Genomic DNA, 22,187 nt, shown 5'->3' with positions numbered 1-22,187 from the left:
GTTCTTTGTGAAGCTGTGGTCTGTGGTTAGCTTGGGAGTGTATTCTGTCCTATATGGCTTCTTTTCTTCTCTGCCTCTGTACCTTCACTCTTTCCTGTTTTATTTTTTTTTAAAGATGTTTTTGTTTGAAAGCCAGAGTTACAAAGAGAGAGGATTAGAGACAGAGAGATCTTCCATCTGCTGATTCATCCCCCAGATGACTGCAATGGCCAGGGATGGGCCAGGCAAAAGTCAGGAGCCAGGAGCTACTTTCAGGTCTCCCACATGGATGGCAGGGGCCCAAACATTTGGGATACCTTCTGCTGCTCATGTCTATCTCTCCTATTAGATTATAAGCACCATACTTTTTTTTTTTTTTTTTTTTTTTTTTTTGACAGGCAGAGTGGACAGTGAGAGAGAGAGACAGAGAGAAAGGTCTTCCTTTTGCCGTTGGTTCACCCTCCAATGGCCGCCGCTGCAGCCGGCGCACCGCGCTGATCCGATGGCAGGAGCCAGGATCCAGGTGCTTTTCCTGGTCTCCCATGGGGTGCAGGGCCCAAGCACCTGGGCCATCCTCCACTGCACTCCCTGGCCACAGCAGAGAGCTGGCCTGGAAGAGGGGCAACCGGGACAGAATCCAGCGCCCCGACCGGGACTAGAACCCGGTGTGCCGGCGCCGCAAGGTGGAGGATTAGCCTATTGAGCCACGGCGCCGGCCCGAAGCACCATACTTTTTATATCTTGACATCCTCCTTGGTACTTGGAACAGTTCACATGGGATGCTTGTTGATGATAAAGTTTATGTCCATGTAACCATACTAGGATATCCTCTAAACCAAAGAAGAAAAAATCCTAGTGCAAGCCTCTGTAAAGAGCCAAACACTAAGGTGAAATGCTGCTTAGAAATAGCCACAGTCAGGTGCCAGCAAAAAGAAAATAGTATTCCTGATGGACAGTGCCAATATATAGGTTAGAAAAACATAAAACAAGGCCAACTCCCTGATCTTTTTCCTAATGGATCTTTATTTAAACTCCAAATACTACTTGACATCAAAAGATAATTTTTGATTATTAAAAATCTATTCCTATTAGATTTATCATATCTTGTTCTCCAATCCCAATGATAACCTCATTTGATATGATTTCTTATGACTTTCAAATACTACTCCTTATATTACTCTCATCAGAGCTTCACAAATATGTGAGGCAGGAAAAGCTCATTGTCCACATTTGACTAGAGTGTGGGAAAATGAGATTCATGACTAACCTAAGGTTATAAGATTAGTAGCTTCTGCTTGGAAGAAAATCCAGATCTTCTGACTGCTAATCCAGAGCTCTACTGCATTTTTTTCCCCTAACAAAGCAAGTTGGTTGTGATCATTGGAGAAGCTTGTGGTCTTTTAATTCCATGAAAAGAATCAACAAATCAACACATGAGTGAATGGTAGAATAGCCAATTGACCTAGTGTAGTTTCTAACAGTCCTTCCTGGACTGCTAACTTGGCACCAAGTGAAGAAATATCATAGCAAATTAAAGAACCGAAAATCAAAAACATGAGGCACCCTTAGAGGCACTGGTTTAAATCTTCATATAGTCATTTATAATCAATAAAGCTCTCAAGGAAACTTAAGAGTTTAGATTCTATAGTATGCGATAATAACATCAACTCCATTTTGTCTTCTGTGTTGCTGACTCAAGTGAAGAATATCCAGTCAGTGGCCCACTGTCACTTTTCTCTCAAGAATAAATGTAACACTCAACTATAATTGTGTTTATAAGTAATGGACCAGAAAATAAGTAATCAACCCGAAGACCCCTTAGGACCATAAAAGGAGAATGGCAATAGAAGATGAGAAGCTCATCAGCATGTGTTAAGGGCAAACATGCTTGCTATATAGCCTGGGAAGTGCAATGCTTAGACAAAAGTATTGAGATTTAAAAAACAAAAGTGAGAAGTGGTAGCATTAAGTAAAACCCATCTTAGTGACCAGTTTGGGACAATTTGGATAGGAAAGAAAAAAAAATATTGTTTCCTTTTTGAAAGTCTTAGTTATCTTGAGCTGAGAATGTCAAATGAAAAAGAACTTAAAAAAAATTGAAGGTAGGGGAAGAAAGCTTAACAAATAGGAGATACCTTGCCCAAGGCTGACTCCTAGACCTATTTGGATTCTAAGATTTCAAGCTTTTCTTCCACATCATCAAATTGGGATTAACTTTAACTTTCCCTTTTGCTGTTCAATTTAAAATTCTCTAAATCAGAGCAGCAGATCTCTTTCCCTCCATAGGAAAAGTGTTTTCAAAGGCCAGCTCTTAAAATAGCTACCTACACATCTCCTGGGAGATTGTTTAAATTGCTACTTCCAAAGCTTTGCTCTTGAATGATTCAGGAAGCCTGAGACAGAACTCAGGAATCTATATAATAAAGACTCCACCGATGATACTGACTTTCAGAATGACTGCTCTAGATTCAAATCAAATCTTCTCTAATATAACCTCATGGCTATTTGCTCATTTGCCTGGTTTTCCTTTCTAGACCTGATCATCAGAACAGTGCAAATGTCTAGATAGTGTGGTTTGTGCCCACACAGCCTGTCTGCATTTCAGCCCCTGACATCCTTCCTTAGTCCTGACCACCATCATTTGCAGCATAGCAACAGCACACCCCATTCTATGTCTCTTTGTCTAGGCAGTAGCATAAGGTTGCAAAGATATTTAAGGACCTCAGCACTCTCTGGAATGATTCTGTGCAATAAGCAGAATGAACAGATATGCTCTAAGCCCCCAGTGGAGAGATCAGTTTATATGTATTTTTTCAGATATAACAGGATCTCCCCAGGCAGGGAAGCAGCCTATGTATCAGTGCTACTGTGCTTTTGTTCTTTAGAGATCTTTTCATATCAACATTCTCTCATCTCTTGGCACTCAAAAACTAAGGAAACCCCCCAACTGCCTCAACAGGGCAATGAAACACGCTTATCTTTCTCCCCACCTGCTGCTCAGCAGCTGTGTATTACAAGTCTGTAAATCGCCCCCACAGAAGAACTGAATAGAACCATCTGTTTAACATTTCACAAAGCTATCCTGCACAGGGACTGGAGGGTAGTGTTACACAATATGTTCCCTCATTCAGAGTGACAACAGGAGCCCCAGGGTGCAGAGCCGGGCCAGCCTTGAGGAATAGGGACATTCTCTGATTGACACAGGCTGCTCTGATTTTCACATTTTATTCATTTCTAACTTCAGTTCCTCTCTACCCGTTGCTTTGCCTCTTGCGATCCTGCTGCTTCTTCTAGTCCAATAAGCTATACTAATGCAATGCTTTGTAGAACTAGACACAGCATCTCAGGAAATAGCTGGAGGTGATGTCATTTGAAAAGGAACTCTTCTAAATCTACATTTAGATGTAGCCTCATACATGTGAGACTTGCCTTGGCTCAGCCAGTTACCCAGACTCCAGGACCCATGAGGAACTGAGAAACTTGTAGGGGAGACGAGAGCAGTTTCATCACGGAGGAGGAGGCACAGTGAAGACAGATGTTATTTCCAAGGGAATTATATCCTATATTGGAGAGGAGAGTGAAGCCTGGATGCAAAAGAAATTTGAGGCATATTCTAGGTAAATAAGATACAGTTGTTCCAGGACACATTATAGCATAAAAGTGGTCACCAGGCCAGGAGTATCTAAACTCCTAAACAAGACTGAGTGTCTCTAACAGGCAAGGCCGTTGAGTTTAGGGCTGAGGAAACAAAGTCCTAAGATATGACCCTTCGTATAAAGGGGAAAAGGTAGTATACCAAGATAAAATACAGAGTTGTATAGTGGAAATAAATGCCATATGAGACATATGGACGTAAACATCACGGGAGTTCAGAGAGCAAGAGTTAACCAAGACCTAGAAAAGTGGGAGGCCTTTATGTAAAAGGTGGGAATGAAGCAAGTAGAAAATAAGGTTTACTTATACCCACTAAGTCAGTATTACTAAGGATAAATATCATGTGAGCTACATACATTATTTGAAATGTTCTAGTAGCCCCATTTAAAAAGTAAAACTATGATAAAATTAATTTTAGTAACACATTTTACTTCATCCAACTATTACAGACTGAATCTCCTGCAGATGCATATGTTGAAAGCAGGACCCTCAATGTGACAGTATGTGCAGTGGGGTGTTTATGAGATATGAGGCCATGAAGGAGAAGTTCTTGTGAATGCGATGAGTGCCCTTATAAGATGCCAGAGAGGTAGCTCACTCTCTGCCAGGTGAAGACACAAGAAGTTGGCAGACTGCAGTCTAGCAGATAGCCCTCATCAGAACCCAACTATACTGCTACCCTGATCTCAAACTTCCAGCATCCAGAACAATGAAATAACTGAATTTCTACTGTTTATGGTACTTTGTTATACCATCCTGAATTAATACCCTAATATTTTCAAAATACTATATTACCACTTCAATCTGCATTCAATATAAAATATGTTATATCATTTCTCATAGTAAGTCTCTGAAACTTACTATTTTATTTTTACTTCTGAATGTAGATTCAATACATGTCAAATGCTCAAGAGACATGTGACTAGGGTTACCATATTGGATAGTGCAGCTCCCAAAACTGTACATTGGTTAGGAAGAGATGTTACAAGGATACGTTGCAAACATTATTATATTAGAGTTAAAAATGAGAAATAATCCAATATCTACCCAAAGGAAGAAATGGGTAAATAAACCGTGACCTATAGTGATGGTCACCCCTATGGTGACCTTGGAAGGAGAAGATAGAAAATGGACTGGAGAGAGGAAATGCATAGTTGTGAATTTTCTGTAGTATTTTATTTCTTTAAAGATAGATTAAAACATTTGTTGGAATATTTGTTCATTTTGGGTGGTGGTGGATACATGGGCACTTATTGTAATTACCCTTTGTACTTTTCTGTATTTAAAAACTTATAATTTACAAAACTTAAAAAAAATCGTTGAGAATATGGAGGTAGTGAGTAATTTAAGACTGGCTTTTTAAAGAAAGACTAGAAAGAGGTAGTCACAGTCAAGGGATAATTGGGGATGGTGGCTAGTCTGTCAACTGATAGGAATGATCCAGGAAGAGATAAGACCGTGAATGAGGGATGATTGCTAAAGAAGCTTAATATTTCTTGCACATCAGTATGATAGCGTGAGTTAGATTTTGCAATCTCACAATGGATGAGTGTGGATGAAACAAAGGGCTTTACAGAATGAGGAAGCAATGCTTTGGAAGTGGCAGTGATACTCAAGGTGTCACCTACTCTAGTACCTCATCCTGGGGGTTATGGGGTGCTAGGATAAAGTTGGAAAGCTGGGAAATCAGGATCCTTGGTGGAAGCCAGGATAAATTTTAAGTTAGAGGGTAGGAGAAATGTTCAGAGATCTTAAAGACAGAGGGCAGGCTCCAGAGGGCACACAGTGGGAGCTCAGGATTGGACCAGATTAAGAAATATACTGGTCTGTAAATAGATGTGTCTAATCATGGCAAAAAAAAAAAAAAAAAAAACTGGAGAGGCTCCCTTTCTGCAAGGACTGACCTCAGCCTCTGAGGGAGGATGGGATAGCTTCTGATCATCTTTGGGGCAGCAAACAGTGTTTCCAGCATCTGGATGCTGAGTGATTTGCATTTGAACATTGCCATGAAGACAGCCCATTTAACATAGCATTCAAAGGCACTGGGTTGAAGTTTCATATTCTCCACTTTTTGTGTGCCTTTGAATAAGTTAATTCCCTAGTACTTTAATTTCTTTAACTACCAAATGGGGTAATAACACTTTACCTCACAGAGCTGGGATGACTAAAATTTAATTAACAGGCATATAACACTTATAATAGTATGTAGTATATGACAGTCACTTAGTAAGTGTTATTTCTGGACATTATAATCCATTTAGCTATATGCTTATATACATCAAAAATTACCTCTCTAATTCTTGGCAATATGTTAGATGAAGAGTACAAAAAATGTCGATGCTTGCCATACAACTTGCCAAAACACCCCACTGGCAGAGAAATTTCTACCACCATTACATTAGCTGTTCATTTTATTCTTATTTATGTCACAATACATGACAACTCACCACTCATCCAGCAATTGATTGCAATTCCCCTTTGAATACCCCCTGAGCCTACACGCCGGAGTGGTACCTGAGGATCTTTATTTTAAACAACTTCCCATTTGATTCATATACATGCCTCAGCTTAATGTACTGTTTATCGAGTTTATTCAATCAAGAAGTCAATCATTGAAACATTAGTTTACCCAACTTCTTTGCAGTATCAACACTTTGGACCAGACTCTCGAGGAAAGTCCTCTTAGGTTCTGCTAACACCTCTCTTCTGCATCACCTGCTATTTCTATGTCATGTTTTAAGGAAACATGTAACTGGCATGTCCAAGTGACTCTGGAAATAAGTGAGCCACAGAGCCACATAATCTAGGGCCTGAAATCATGTCAGCAGGCCTTTGTCTCTTTCCCTCCCCTCCTATCATTGGCTTGTTTTCTATTTGATATATCTTGGGTTGACTCTGATAATCAAAATACTGACAGTCTCTGGATCAAATCCTTAAGTTTTAACAAGCCCAGGAAGGGGTCGGGGGGAAGGTATACCTAAAATCAGGTGGGGCATCATGCTTGCATCCTCATCACTCCTTCTTAAATTTCTTTGGATTGCTTTTCCTTTCCTGCTGCATCCACATCCAATCAATTACTGCCATGCAATCTCAGATCTGCCCTATGCTGTCCTGACCATGAGTGATCTAATTCAGACCCTCACCACCTCTTGGCAAACGACTTTCATAGCTTTCTGTCTGGCTTTCCATTTCCATGCTTGCCTCCCTTTGATTCATCCTTTGTACAAATACCAGAGACTGCAACTGATTTCCTTGTTTAATAACATTAAGGACTTCCCACTAGGGTAAAGTCAAAACTCAGCATGGCATTCAAAACCCTCCAAGATCTTCCAGAATCATCCCGATTACCTTGTGTGACAAAAAGAAAAGCCATTTGCTTTTCTTCAAAACCAGTTCCCAGTCTTGGCTAAATGTATTATACTTAATCAAGTATTAAAGCAATAATTTTAGTCATTTTCAATTCCTTTCTCCCTTGTTTGAAGGTATAATCAACCTCCAAGTCCTGTGTGTCTAACTCCAAATTATTCTCTGCCTTGTTCATTCCCCTCACCCTGCCCTTCCCAGGCATTTCACATCCTTCCTCCTTACCAGTCACCTGCATTTAGTCTCTGCATCTTCTCTCCAGCCTTCTCCATGCTGCCATCAGGCTAAGCTTTGAAATGTTAAGTCTCATCTAGCAAAACCTTCCACAGCATCTGTTTAAGCACATAATAAATGTCTTGTTTTGGTTAGCATGTAATTCAAGACTGCTGAGCCTGGGCCCTCTCCTACATGTCCCACTTCTCTGCACCAGTCCAGGGACCCCATGTTTGAGCCATGGAGGACATGTCCTTGATGCCTCCATGCCTTTGTTTCTGCTATTCTCACTGTATGGTATGTCACTTCTATCAGCCTGTGGATATCCTTCTCAACCTTCCACGTCCTGCCCAATTTTTTTTTTTCTTTTGTGAAGCATTCCCAGATTTCCCTAGAGAGAGGGAAAATATCTTCTTTTTCTCTGACATGCAGTAATTAATAGAGTACAGAAAAAAAAAAACAACAACAGAATGTGCAAGAATGAAACTGACATCTTATGATTTGATTACTATTTATAGCCCATGTTTATATTGCTGCGGAACAGTGGTCTTTTACTTGTTGAACACTACAATTAGTGGTGCATAAAGCCCAAGATTATAAAGGATATTCAAATTAGGTTACTGCAAAAAAAAAAAAAAAAAAGAGAGATAAAAGAAAGGAGGGTGAATGGGGGGGAGTATGTTTGTCTTCTTAGAATTGTTATCTATGAAATCAATGAAATGTTCTTTATATTAACATTCTAAAAATTTTTAAAAAATAACTGCATCCATTAAAGCTTATCTCTGTCATTGAGATATCAGACTTATTAACACAGTGGCTAATTGGGGCATCAATGTCAGCCCCAGTAGATTGAGAATTCTACCTCTCACTAAGTAACTCTGGGAAGTCAGCTTTTCCATCTGTACATGGGAATTTCAGTATCTACCCCATATGACCGTTATAAAAACTGAAGCATGTACCAATGCCATCTCACTATTCCAAGTGATCAATGTCAGTTCACAATTGATCATAATGAAAGGACTAAGAGTCAAAGGGAGCACATAAACAAGTCTAGTACCTGCTAACACTAACCGATGGAATAAATAAAGGGGAGAGTGATCCAACATGGGAAGTGAGATACTCAGCAGACTCATAGAATGGCAGATGTCCTAAATAGCACTCTGGCCTCAGAATCAGCCCTAAAGGCATTCGGATCTGGCTGAAAAGCCCATGAGAGTATTTCAGGCATGGAAAGCCAAGACACTCTGGCAAAAAGATCTCTGCGAGTGAGATCCCAGTGGAAAGAACAGGTCTTCAAAGAAGGAGGTACCTTTCTCTGAAGGGAGGAGAGAACCTCCACTTTGACTATGAGCTTGTCTAAACAAGATAAGAATCGGAGAACTCAGAGGGCTTCCATAGCCTTGGAAACTCATGACCGGAGCATAGGGAGACTACTGATGCCATAGACAGGAGTGTCAATTGGTAAAGTCAACAACAGGAGTCACTGTGCACTTACTCCTCATGTAGGATCTCTGTCCTTAATGTGCTGTGTATTGAGATTTAATGCTATAACGAGTACTCAAACAATATATTTCACTTTGTGTTTTTATGGGGGTGCAAACTGTTGAAATCTTTACTTAATGTATACTAAACTGATCCTCTGTAAAAAAAAAAAAAAAAAAAAAAAAAAAAAAAAAAAATTTATCAACTCCCAACTTGACTCTCACTGGGATTAAACATGACAATAGGTCTGATCTGATTTCATCATCATTTAAAAAAAATCATCTATTATTTTTCACTTTATGTTTCTGTGTGAGAGCAAACTGTTGAAATCCTTACTTAATGTATACTAAGCTGATCTTCTGTATATTAAGATAATCAAAAATGAATCTTGATGTGAATGGAAGGGGAGAGGGAGTGGGAAAGGGGAGGGTAGTGGGTGGGAGGGACGGTATGTGGGGGAAGCCATTGTAATCCATAAATCGTACTTTGGAAATTTATATTCATTAAATAAAAGTTAAAAAAAAACTGAAGCATGTTGAGAAAATGAGAACTATTCCTGACACATCAGTTGTTACCTGTATTTCTGCAGTTATCCTGACACCTCTTTGAAGACCACCTCACATCTCAGTTGTAGCCACCTGAGTGAAGTGTCTGGGCTATGAAATCATACTGCCCAGGCTTGAAGCCTGCTTCTACCACTTACCAGCTGTGTGATTTTGGTCAAGTTCTTTGTCTTCAAAGTGACTGTGTCCCTTTCTGCAAAATGGGAATAATAATAGCACCTACCCAATCAAGACATTTTGAGGACTGACTGACTAGAGCAAACACTTAGAGCAGGACTATCATACAAATTTAGCCAAGTGAGCCACAGCGCCAGCCATCAGTGGCTAAATTACCACCTCAGCAAATGTACAAGTTAGTGCGAAAACAAGAATACAGTCCATGCTCAGTAAATGTTTCATTCACTTTTCAGTACAATCTAAAGACCTTATCAATTAAGAATATGGACTCGTGCCATTACATACAATGAGGTATTGCCTATAGGTAAGACTCATCTATAAAACATCAAGTTGCTGCACTATCTTATTGCTTGGTCAACTGCTAGTGAGGGTAAATCTGAGTACAATTCAATTACAGATGGTTTAGTCTTAATATTGGCTTCTCTGAAGCTCACAGGATATTGCTATATACATATAATTTGATTAGTTTACTCATACAGGTAGAGAACCTTTTTGCTGCCAAGGGCCATTTGAATATTTTTAACATCATTACTGGACCATACAAAATTATGTAGTTTAAAATTAGCCTGATATAAATTTATGGAATTTTGAGTGCCACCTATAGTTGCCTTGGCAGTGCCAAACCAAATGGTGTCATGGGCCTTATATGGACGAATAGCCTTTCTTCAAAAACATGGGTTGAAAAATATTTTCCCATTGACTTTGAGGTAGTTGTTTGCAGTGTATTAGTAAAGTACCTTCTTGGCTGGCGCTGTGGCTCACTTGGCTAATCCTCTGCCTGCAGCACCGATACCCCAGGTTCTAGTCCCGGTTGGGGTGCTGGATTCTGTTCCAGTTGCTCCTCTTCCAGTCCAGCTCTCTGCTGTGGCCCGGAAAGGCAGTGAAGGATGGCCCAAGTGTTTGGGCACCTGCACCCGCATGGGAGACTAGGAGGAAGCACCTGGCTCTGGATCGGCGCAGATTGCTGGCCGAAGCGGCCATTTTGGGGGTGAACCAACGGAAGGAAGACCTTTCTCTCTCTCACTAACTCTGGCTGTCCAAAAAAAAAAAGTACCTTCTCATTTCTTTATTTTGCCGGAATTACTGTTATTACTCCATTTAAGGAATGATTTTTGAAAGCCTCCAAATTCCTAATCTATATCTGATTACTGGGGCAGAATTAGAAACATTCCCTAATTCTTGGAATTTTGTTCAAGTTGTCATAAACCTCCAGCAGGGAGCCATTGTTGACTGGCAAGGGGTGATGGAGGAAGGGGGGATTTACACAGAACACCAAAGACAACCATTCCTATCAACAGTGACCCTTTGAAGAGGGACTTATGGGGTCAGAAGACTTGAGGCAGAAGTGGGGAACATAAAAAAAAAAACAAAACAGATTCCTTATGAACACTTTAATGTAGTTTACCAATCTTGGCACTATTGACATTTGGAGCTGGATAATTCTGTGGCGAGGGGCTATCTTGTGCATTATAGGATTCTGAACAGCACCCCTGCCCTTTACCCACTCTCAGTAGTACACCCTGCCTTGATATGATTACCAAGAATGTCCTTGAAAGGGCAAAAGCACCCTAATTTGAGATCCATTGCTCTTAGTGGGGGTGGGGGACCATTTTCTACCAAGGACCATTTGGATATTTATAACATTCACAGGTCTCACAAAATTATCAACCTAAAAATTAGCCTGCTATAAATTTATTGAATTTGAAGTCCTACCTGTGGTTATTAGCAGGGCCAGATCAAATTATTTCATGGGCCTTATATACCCCTCAGGCTGGACAATCTCCATCTCTGCTCTCATGGGAGAAAATGAATAAAATTATTAAATGAAACATCTTATATTCTACTGTTATGGTTTTTATTATTTTAAAATAGATTATGCTATGTTTTAAAAGTTTTATTAAATTACAAAACTTATCCTAAAACTAATGTTCTCTAGTAAAAATACATTATGACTGACAAAATGCTTTTCAGAGATGGGCCTCTTTGGTTCTATTCCTCAGGCTGGTATATAAAAGAGTAACAAGTTGATACGGAAAAGGTGCTGGAAGGAGCCAGTTGACCTTTCAGTTAGCAAAGTGTTTTTATTTTTTTTTTCTTTTTTGGATGTCTATGATATGCAAGAAACTGTAGGTAAAGTACAGGTAGAGCAGACACTGCCTAAAGGATATTGTAATCTCACAACAAATGGTTTCCAGTGCAGTTTTCATTGTTTGACTTTTGTTTTTAATAAACTGTTGGTATTTACATTTCAGCAGTAGACAGCTTGATAAATATCATGCCATCATAAAATGAGCTATTAAAAAACCAGGACACACAGCACATTTCTCCATAACACTTTCCTTCATTCTAGGAAATTAACTATTATCAATTGCCTAAAAACAAGATTTCTGACTCATGTCAGCAGCATATTCCCCTATGCTTCTTCTTAAACATTGGGAATTAAGCCAGTCCCAAAGGGACAAATATCATATGCTCTCCCTGATTGGCGACAACTAACTGAGCACCAAAGGGGAAACTTGTTGAAGTGAAATGGACACTGTGAGAAACAGTGACTTGATCAGCTCTTGTCCTGACGGTTGATGTACAATGTAATACTTCATCCATTTTAGTATTTTTTTTTGTTCTAGTACCATTGGTTGAACTCTGTAATTAACACACAATTATATTCTTAGGTGTTTAAATTTTAACTGAAAAGTGATCCCTGTTAGGAATTTGGAAAACATTATGTTGAGTGAAATAAGCCAATCCCAAAGGGACAAATACCACTTGTTCTCCTTGATAGGTGACAACTAACTGAGCACCAAAAAGGAAACCTGTTAAAGTGAAATGAACACTATGAGAAACAGTGACTTGATCAGCCCTCACCCTGACTGTTGATGAGCAGCTTAATATGTTATCCCTCTTAGTATTTTTTTTTGTTTGTTCTACTTAATACTTTTGGTTGAATACTGTAATCAATACACAGTTATTCTTAAGTGTTGAAACTTAACTGAAAAGTGATTGCTGTTAAATATAAGAGTGGGAATAAGAGAGGGAAGAGATGTGCAATTCGGGACATGCTCAAGCTGACTTACCTCAAATAGTAGAGTTAGAAACATACCAGGGGATTCGAATTCAATCCCATCGAGGTGGCATGTACCAATGCCATCTCACTAGTCCCAGTGATCAATTTCTGTACACAATTGATCATAATGATAGGACTAAGAACCAAAGGGATCACATAAACAAGAATAGTGTCTGCAAATACTAGCTGATAGAATAAAAAAGGGAGAATGATCCAACATGGGAAGTGAGATACACAGCAGACCCATAGAATGGCAGATGTCCTAACAGCACTCTGGCCTCAGAATCAGCCCTTAAGGCATGTGGATCCAGCTGAAATGCCCATGAGAGTATTTCAGGCATGGAAAGCCAAGACACTCAGGGGGAAAAAAAAAAAAAAAACTAAATGAAAGATCTCCACGAGTGAGATCCCAGTGGAAAGAATGGGTCATCAAAAAAGGAGGTACCTTTCTCTGAAGGGAGGAGAGAACTTCCACTTTGACCATGGCCTTGTCTAAATATGATCAGAGTCGGTGAACTCAGGGGGCTTCCATAGCCTTGGCAGCTCATGACAAGAGCCTTGGGTGATTACTGAGGCCATAAACAAGAGTGTCAATTTGTTAAGTCAACAACAGGAGTCACTGTGCACTTACTCCTCATGTAGGATCTTTGTCCTTAGTGTGCTGTACATTGAGACTTAATGCTATAACTAGTACTCAAACAGTATTTTTCACTTTATGTTTCTGTGTGGGAGCAAACTGTTGAAATCTTTACTTAATGTATGCTAAACTGATCTTCTGTATATAAAGAGAATCAAAAATGAATCTTGATATGAATGGAAGGGGAGAGGGAGTGGATAAGGGGAGGGTTGCGGGTTGGAGGGACATTATGGGGGGGAAGCCATTGTAATCAATATTCTGTACTTTGGAAATTTATATTCATTAAATAAAAGTTAAAAAAAAATTGGGTAACAAAAATACTGAAATTGCTACAAAAAACTGAATACAAATTGAACTTAGATATAAATAAACTTATATAAAAATATTTTCCCATACTGCATTAGTAATATTCCTATTGTTTTTAAATATCAGGAATGAATAAATAAGGGCTTTAGTTTATATACCTGTAAGAAAAACTGATTTTATAAAACAAAGATTCCTATTTATAAAATGTCTAAAGAGGTGGCTCTTTGTCACTGAACTGTAAAGAGGTTCTCATCACCCTGTTGCACTGTCATTCCTTCTTTCTCTGGAATGCATATGCTTTTATTAATACTAAACAGTTGCTCAGCATCTATTTAAATATATATTCAGCAACAAATGTAAAAAGTCATAGGGTAACAGCAAGAACTAATAATTAAACATAAGGAAGTTCTTGACTAAATATGAAATAAAGAGTTTGTTTTGTTTCAGCTTTGAGTTTAAATAATCAACTCCCTTCTCTTTTCAACCACATCGATCCACTTTAATCACAGATTTTCATTTACAGGACTTTTTGTTGTTGAAAACAAATGTACTCTAAAATTCTAGGGGCTGGCATTGTGGCATAGTGGGCAAAGCAGCCACTTGCAGTGTCAGCATTCCATGTGGGTGCAGGTTGAGTCCTGGCTGCTCCACTTCCGATCCAGCTCTCTGCTATGGTCTGGGAAAGCAGTAGAAGATGGCCCAAACTTCTTGGGCCCCTGCAATTGCATGGGAGACCCAGAGGAAGCTCCTGGTTCCTGGCTTCGGATCAGTGCAGCTCCAGCCATTGCAGCCATTTGGGGATGAACAATTGAATGGAAAACCTCTCTTTCTCTACTTCTCTTTCAAATAAAAATAAATCTTTTGAAAAAATTTCTAGAAGCCACCACTTTTAAAATAGTGATTTATATATTACATTTGATTATATGCAATAAATCACTATTTTGAGATGGTGGCAAAGCAGACAGTAAAATGTCAATTCTTATTGATGGAACTGAATACTTACTAGGAGTTCAAGCAAATCACTTAATTCCAGGTCTTATACATAGAGTTAAGTACAAGCACCTGCCCTTTCTTACCTGAAACAGTTGTCCTGAGGATCACATTAAGAAAATGTAGCTGTCGGGGAAAAATCATTCCTACAAATGCCACAGCACAATTGCTGTCATAATAGGCATGTTACAGTCACATTCTTTCAGTTGAATCACTCACCTTCTGTACTATTTGTGCCTTACAGAAAGCTGAAGGTTCTGTGCCCCCAGCTTTCAAAATGTGAATACATTTGGTTGTTGGTAAAATGGAACTATACTGGACACAACTGCCTCCTTTAAATGAAGATAAAAATGATAGAGTGAAAACTTAGGAAGTAGCTACTTCAATGCCAATAGGAGCATGACTTCCACCTGACCCAACAAGAAGGTAAATAAAACATCCCAATCAAAATTTCTTGGTCTTAACACTGATTTATTCTCATTTTGATTTCTTTACACTTCTTATTCTGTTGCACTTCAATGACTTGTGCTTCTGGACCTAATCTTTTGTACCTTCTCTTGAACCCTTCCCCAGGCAACAGGGAAAGCGACTGATGGTCAGAAACTTAATTAACTGAATATCGCAGAAATAGATGTCAAAGAAGCCCAATTTTTAATCTTTCAGTCACTGCTTTTCAACTGTGTAATAAAAGATTTTGGCACCCTTTAAAAGGAAAGCCTTGCAACAATAAGAGATTGCTCTTCTTTCTTTTGCAGGGACAGGGTACTGGTAGTTACTGAAATGTCTTAAAACACTCAAAAGGTAAAAGGAACCTTAGCATAAACTGAATGTTCCTCCGAGTGTTAGAATTTGCCCTTTTCATCTTTAAATTTCTAGCCCCTAGTATAGTCCCAATTCATAACCCATAGTTGGTATTTGACATCTATTGACTTAAATCACCCTGACTTGGATCTCAAGCTGACTGGATGAAAGGGTCTGTGTGCATCTTCATAATCTGAGATCTATCCTTACCACAAGTTTCCTGGCACATCACCCTCAGGCCACAACTGACCCCTTTTTCAAGTCCTATCTTCAACTCCCTGGGTTCCAAGACTCCTGAATGCAGTATATGTTCTTAGATTGAGGACCACACTTTAGATGTTATGTCTTCCTGCTGATGGCCTGGGATGTGTCATTTCTCTATTATTATCCGTGATGCCTGACAACTAAGAGAAGAAACAAAGTCCATTTCACCAATAATTTCTTCCCATTCAGACCTGTAAAACTTTCTGCCACACATGTTTGGAAATAGTTTTTTTGATTAACATTTAGAATTGTTTTCTCTTTAATTTAAAAGAGAATTTTATAAGTATCCAAAAAAAATCAGTAATTTTCTCACCCATTTAGTAAAAACACTTCACCATTCACCAGTTAATCTTTATTTTTTTTATTGCACACATCAATATTTTACAGAAAAAAAGACAGAGACCTTTAATGTTACATTGCAATTACCTGTTTTGTGATTCAACAGGGAGACCTAAGTTTTCACACAAATATAATCAGTAAACATAATTTATGTTCTGATGAACATTTTGAGTCTTGTTTAAACATTTCTTTGCATACACTACATATTACCAGTTAATTTTAAAGGCTATGTAACAGTTTATGATGCCAAGAGTAATACATCAAAATTATTTATCCATTTTTCAGTTGATGGATTTAAAAGAAAAAAATGCTTGTATGGAAAGCTAAAGCATTTATGTACATTTTGCTTTTAAATATTCTTCTAGGCATATGTTACTCAAAGTGAATCAGTATGTCAGATGGTGGATCAGGAGCTGGAACTTGGCCTTGTGGTTAAGATGCCCACATTCCTTATCACAGTGCCTGAGTTCAATTCCAGGTCTGGTTCCCTACTCCAGTTTCCTACTAAATGAACCTTGGGAGAATTACTGAGAGACGGCAGTGATGGCTCAAGTAGTTGGGTTCCTGCCACCCAGACAGAAGACTTGGTTGAGTTCCCAGCTCCTATCTTCCACCTTAGCCAGTTATAGGCATCTGGTGTGTGAGTGGGGGTGGGGGGTTGGAACCAGCAGATGGGAGCTCTATTTGCCTCTCATGTTAAAAAAAAAGTTACAGAGCTCTTGTTATAGGCTTCTACATATTTATTTAAGTAGTTCTTTATAAGGGCACATGCAAAATTTGTTTTTGGCTAATCTAATGGCATGAATTAGTTGATCTACCTTGTCAATAGCTGTTTTTCATTGCCATAAGGTTTCTTTGTGCCACTACTGGGATGAAAATTGTTGTCTTTTTATTTTTACCTTTCTGTTTAACATTTTAATTCATCTGGAATAAACTTCATTATCATACATGAAGTGGATCATTTAATAGCTTTCTCCATAATGACATTCAGCTAATCTTTTCACCAACAATTTTAGGTATTTATTTCTAACTGGCTTATTAGTCTTAAACTTTCTACTCAGTACTACAGGATACTTAGCAAGGCTGCTTAATAACATGCTTATGCTCCCATTTTTCCCAGTTTTTTTTTTTTTTAAACAAACTTTGCTCACACTTCCCAACATACCAGTACAATTTTCTTTAAAAGGCTCACATATTTTAATACCCAAGCACTTTTTAAATTGCCATCACTACTGGAATCTAGAAACAATATTAATTTAAAAAAACTGTATCTCCTGCAACTTCTTGAATTGGTCTTTTATTGATAGTATATTTATAAGATACTATAGGTTTAGCTAACTATAAAGCCATGTTAACAGAAAATAATATTTATGCTTTATCTTTGTTTTATATATTTTATTGCAGTGACAGGCTTAATATATAAATAATAATAATAATAATATATAAATAAAAATGATGCCACCATTAATTTCTATTTGAGAAATGTTTCTTATATATTTTTTCCCAATATATATAATTTTAGTTAAGTAATTATCACATTGTGAGAAACCTAAAAAATCAATGATAGTGAAAAACTTTTCAGTAGATCTGGATTATTTTCACCTCCATTTTAATATCTTAAATCTCTTTTTATTTTAATACTATTTTGTAAGTCAATTCAGGCATCTCACTTGTTTTGATAGGTTTAAACTTTAGGATCCACTCAATCATACCTCTTTACTATATTCAAGAAAACCAGTATTGATACCAATCAATGACTTTTCTACTTAACAATAAGCTGTCCAGTATTTAAGTCTGTCTTATTTCCCTCATATTAGAAGAGCAACAAAAGACTATTCAGAGTATATTTTGGCCAATTAATAGTTGTTTTATATAACAATCTTCAGACCAACAGACATGTTACTGAAGAGCATTATTCTGTTAAAACTTAGCCAAATTCTGCTTTATTAGATTCGTAGCTTTAACATATATTTACTTATAATTAATCTTAATCTTCATATTTCTCTTATTCAATAGTCAACTGCAAGACTGGCATCTGTCCACTTTTCCCCCCAGCAATATTAGATTCCGGTTTTCATGGGCACCTTTTCCTTCTAATACAGTATGTATACTATTGTAATCATGAACAACAGAAAAAAGGACTTTGTAATCCTGTTGGGCTCCAGTGATGGCTCTTGTACACAGTGCACTGAGAAAATTATAAATAATTGTTTCCATCATCTCTTTTTTAAAGTGTATGGCTTAATATCTGCTTCACACTGTTATTGAGAAGCTGTAGTGAGAAAGCACGATATTAAATGCCTGGCACACAGTGAATGCTCTGTTCGAGAAAGGGCTTGCTTCCTATAGGACCACCATTCTCTGCCTGAAGAACAGACATGAGACTAAATGAGGAACCTCTCCTGATAGCTCCAGTGGAGTATAGCCAGTTTTGTGCCTTCTAGTGGTTCTGCGAAGAGTTTTTGTTCTCCAGAACACAGCCAAGAGGCAGACGTGATTATGAAGACTGTTCACCTATTTGTGGGGTGGGATATAAGCAAACAGCACAGTAAATCCTCCTCTGACTTATTCCTATTAATTGCAGTCAATGCTGCTAATTAAGGTGGTAGAACCAACAAGGAATAGGTTACACCCTGAGAAAACTGCAGGTAAACTACTTACAGAGGGTTTTTAAAACTGGCTGTAATCTCAAATTTTAAAGTGACTCATCCTGTTTCTCCATAGGACTTCCTTTTCAGGAATTTCAAACAGCCATTCCTAACCATCTTTTCCTGAGGTGATTTATTTTTCCTTTGGGCCTGAGTTATTTGTTGGAAGTCCTTTTCTTTCACGTGCTAGAGCAGGACTCTGCAGGAATTTTCTGAGCTCTTCAGTTAAGTGAACTCAGATTATTTTCACAAAGTAGAAAGCAATGCTGGATGGCTTCACTGCCCCATCAGTTATAAGGATCAAGTAGGTGCAAAAAATGGCAAAATGTAAAATTCTTCACAAAGAATAAAGAATCACGCACAGCTAATCCTTTAACAAATATAAACAAATGTCTTTTATCATATTGGCACTTATAGTGATATTCCTACTATGAACTCTGAGTTTTTATATTATATACAAAGACCCACATAATTTACTATTTGTGTATTTCACTGTTCAAACAGATGTGATAGCAACATAACAGCTGCCAAAGTAACTAAAATATTCCTAAGGTCCTATTTATTGTCCTGTAGAAAATGACAGTCTGAAGATCAATAGTATACACAATATAATCTTTGAGTTGCTAACATGGAACTCAATACATACAATATTAAAACAAAGGTATCCCTGCTTTAAGATTCTGATCACAGAGCAGATTCTGAAACAAAGACTCCAACAACTGACAAGTCAATTAGTGACAGGTTAATAAAAAACACCTAAGGCTGAATACCCTAAGCAGAGTCAAAGACAAAATCTGCAGAGCATTCACCATATAACCACTTCCAATTATTCATATGGAAACATGGCCTTTAAATGAGAGTATTCTGATGCCAGGATGAAGAGGAAGAGGATTTCCACTTTTTTTTTCTTCTAATTTTGAAGCTGCTTCTCTGGACTTTCTAAGTTTTTGCTGTCCTCAGAGGATTCTTGTTTGGCCATTGTTGTATCACTGGTTCCAGAAGCCTCCAGTAGCCTGTCATCACCATCATAGATAATGTCTTCTGGATTTGGAGGTGGAGGGCAGAATTCTTCACCTGGAAAGATCTCCTGAAAAAGTGTTTCGGCTTGCTTGACTGCATGCTCATTTCCCAGGCCACAGTCAGGCCCAGAGCAGACATAAACATTGGAAGGTAAGCCATCATAGGAGCCTCTGCTGACTACTGAGGAATCTCTCATGTTAAAATAAAGAGCCCACAAGAGTCTTGGTTTTGTAGGCCCTTCCTTTTGCATTTCTGTTTCAGCATAAGGAGTGAATAATTTCTGCGTCACTGGTTCTAGGTCTTCTCGTGCCGTTTTTGAAGATGGACACGTTAGATGTACCAGATATGTGTCTTTCATGCATGTCATAGTTGAAGAACATAATTCTGTGACCCGGACAGAACAAGTCTGTGCTTCCACTGGAGGCACTATCAAAATGGAAATCTGCTGATCTGAATTTGTCTTTAGTAGAGACTGATCTGTGATGAGCACTGCCCTTGAGATTTGCTTATACTGCACATTTGAGCATGTTTCCTCAGAAAGGTAACTATCCTCCATGATAAAATACTTAGCATTTATTCTTTGACCAAAGTGATCTATAATGGCTTTACATCTTCCAGATTCTTTGTCAACTACAAGACACTGTACTTTATGACGAAGACAGTAGATTCCACCAAAAACTGCACACATTCTGCAGAAACACTGGGGGATTTCACCTTGACCATACACAGGAAATAAAAAGGGAGTGTTGCCGAACCGTCCAAGACACTGAAGAAAAATTTTTGTTGCTTTAAGACCATCTAATGTAGTACATGAGGTTTCTGATGTCATTGCAATTGAATGTAGCACAAAATGTTGGAGGTTGGGGGTTAGTTTTTTAGCTTTCAAGTACTCTGAAAATGAACATTGTTTGAAATCTTGGTATTCATCAGGATGCTGCTCATAGTCTAGACAGAAGGTAAGAAATTTCATTAACATCCTCTTTTCAACCATGGTGAGTTCTTTGCTATTAAAGACATCTGCTCTAGAACAAGGAACCTGTTCCACCTTCCCTTCCCGATATGCAAGAATCCTGGTGACATTTTTAAATTCAGCATAACGACTAACATTGGATTTGATTAAAAGATCAATTAAGGATCCTTGAGAATATAGCAGCTTTGACACCAAATCAATATTAAATCTCCTCTCTTCTTTAATTATTTGAGAATAAGTAGTCCTATTTCTCTTTTGTTGGTCAGTATTGTCTTCTTTAGGGTTGTTTTCATCTTCATCTCCATCTGAAACAGTGTGTGCAGAAGTTTTGTCTCCACAATACTTTTCTTTCTCCAGTGATTCTTCTATATCAGTTACTTCAAGTGAAATCTCTGTTTCATTTTTTTGAGTGTGTTTTGCAGACATTTCATAGTGAGCAAAGTCTGATGAGTGCCTTTCTTTGGGGAAGGCTGCAGAATTCAGAGGTTCTGTGAGGGTACTAGATGCCGCTGAGGAAGGATTTTTTGGCACAGCACCAATGTCTTCAACACTGTCCTCCATATCTTGACTGGCGTAACAAAAAACTTCTGTATGTTGGATGCTTTTATCCTTCTTGCAAAGAGGGATGGCTTCTTCTGTTTCATGGATTGAGTCTTGCCATGTAGCAATACTTTCTTCCCCAATGTCACTGTTTTGTTGATACTCATTCAGCCAGGATAGTAATCCAGAAAAGCTGAAACTAGCCCAGTTTCCTCCATAATAACTTCTTGAATCAAGATGCAGAACCCTCTGACCACTTCTTGCACATGCAGCTGCAAGGATAGACTCTGGCAAACCTGTCCCTATTACAACCACATCAAACTCTGTGGGGAGACTGTGCGCCATCCTAGGAGGAAACGTCTGCTGACAACTGCTGATGGAGGAAATGCATATGAATATAGGCTGAGGGCTCAGCTGAGATGTGATCGTGCTGAAATAAAATCTCTGCTTGTGATGTTCCAGCTTATCTCAGAAGCACTGAAGCTGCAGGTCCTAGCTGTTTAACGGTTACCCTTTTAAAGTATTTTTTTATAAGTCAGCAGCATAAAAACATGATAAAGTACATTTATTCACATCTGAGAATACTAAAACGGATGTGTAGTTTTCATTTCTGCATTTCACCTTAGCAGTAAATGTCAAAATGCATCACATATGCATTTGTGACTGGAACTCTTCTCTGAAAGAAGAAAATTCAAGAAAAAAAAAGAATACAATTGAAAACAATATAAAAGTAATTTCATGCAACAGCAATTACAAGCCATTGGAGCCTGACTTCTTATTTGGATATAAACTTCTACTAAAGCAAGTCATTAAATTCTTTCTCATTTTTTTTAGTCCCTTGAAAATGAATAATGGAGATATAACCCCCCCAAATCAGGCAATATAATATAAAGAATGGTCATAATGTTTCACAATAAAGAATAATTAACATAATACAATTTCACAGCTTTTAGAAAATATTTGAATAAAACTATATACAGCTGTAAGTTCAGACTAAAAGAAATGTGTGCCTCCTCTGTATTTATGGGAACAGACAATATACTATGCACAACATCATGATTAGGAATATTTCTATGACCAGGATAGTTTGTGAATGATTCCAGAACAGCCAAATAGAAGACCTTTCCATACCCCACTACCCTTAGGATCTCATGGTAGCAGTTAACAAGTCAGATTA

The 22,187-nt window shown here is 38.2% G+C and overlaps 2 protein-coding genes across 3 annotated transcripts in view; both read right to left on the bottom strand.

Moving 5' to 3' along the window:
• Positions 1-22,187, bottom strand: part of OPN3 (opsin 3) — a 49,576-nt gene that overhangs the window by 23,776 nt on the left and 3,613 nt on the right. The window contains exon 2 of one of the 2 annotated variants that reach the window (XM_051821474.2): positions 15,831-21,686. The exons of the other annotated variant lie outside the window; for it this stretch is intronic. Within the exon in view, the coding sequence (XP_051677434.2) occupies positions 21,646-21,686 (41 nt within the window). The 3' untranslated portion in view covers positions 15,831-21,645. Of the gene's footprint in view, positions 1-15,830; positions 21,687-22,187 lie in introns of those variants that run through there. 2 annotated transcript variants of the gene reach the window in all.
• On the bottom strand, positions 15,831-21,355 carry LOC100358631 (CHM like Rab escort protein). Its single transcript, XM_051821471.2, has one exon. It carries the CDS (start codon positions 21,353-21,355, stop codon positions 19,391-19,393), a length of 1,965 nt encoding a protein of 654 aa, XP_051677431.2. The 3' UTR covers positions 15,831-19,390.

This window comes from Oryctolagus cuniculus, chromosome 13, assembly GCF_964237555.1.
Source record: "Oryctolagus cuniculus chromosome 13, mOryCun1.1, whole genome shotgun sequence".
Classification (NCBI taxonomy): Eukaryota; Metazoa; Chordata; class Mammalia; order Lagomorpha; family Leporidae; genus Oryctolagus; species Oryctolagus cuniculus.
Note: the sequence above shows the minus strand (reverse complement) of the source record. Positions and strands in the feature narration are given on the sequence as shown.

What these genes read in the sequence shown, in the direction of transcription:
- LOC100358631 (XM_051821471.2), bottom strand. Translation starts at nt 21,355, where the DNA reads ATGGCGCACAGTCTCCCCACAGAGTTTGATGTGGTTGTAATAGGGACA.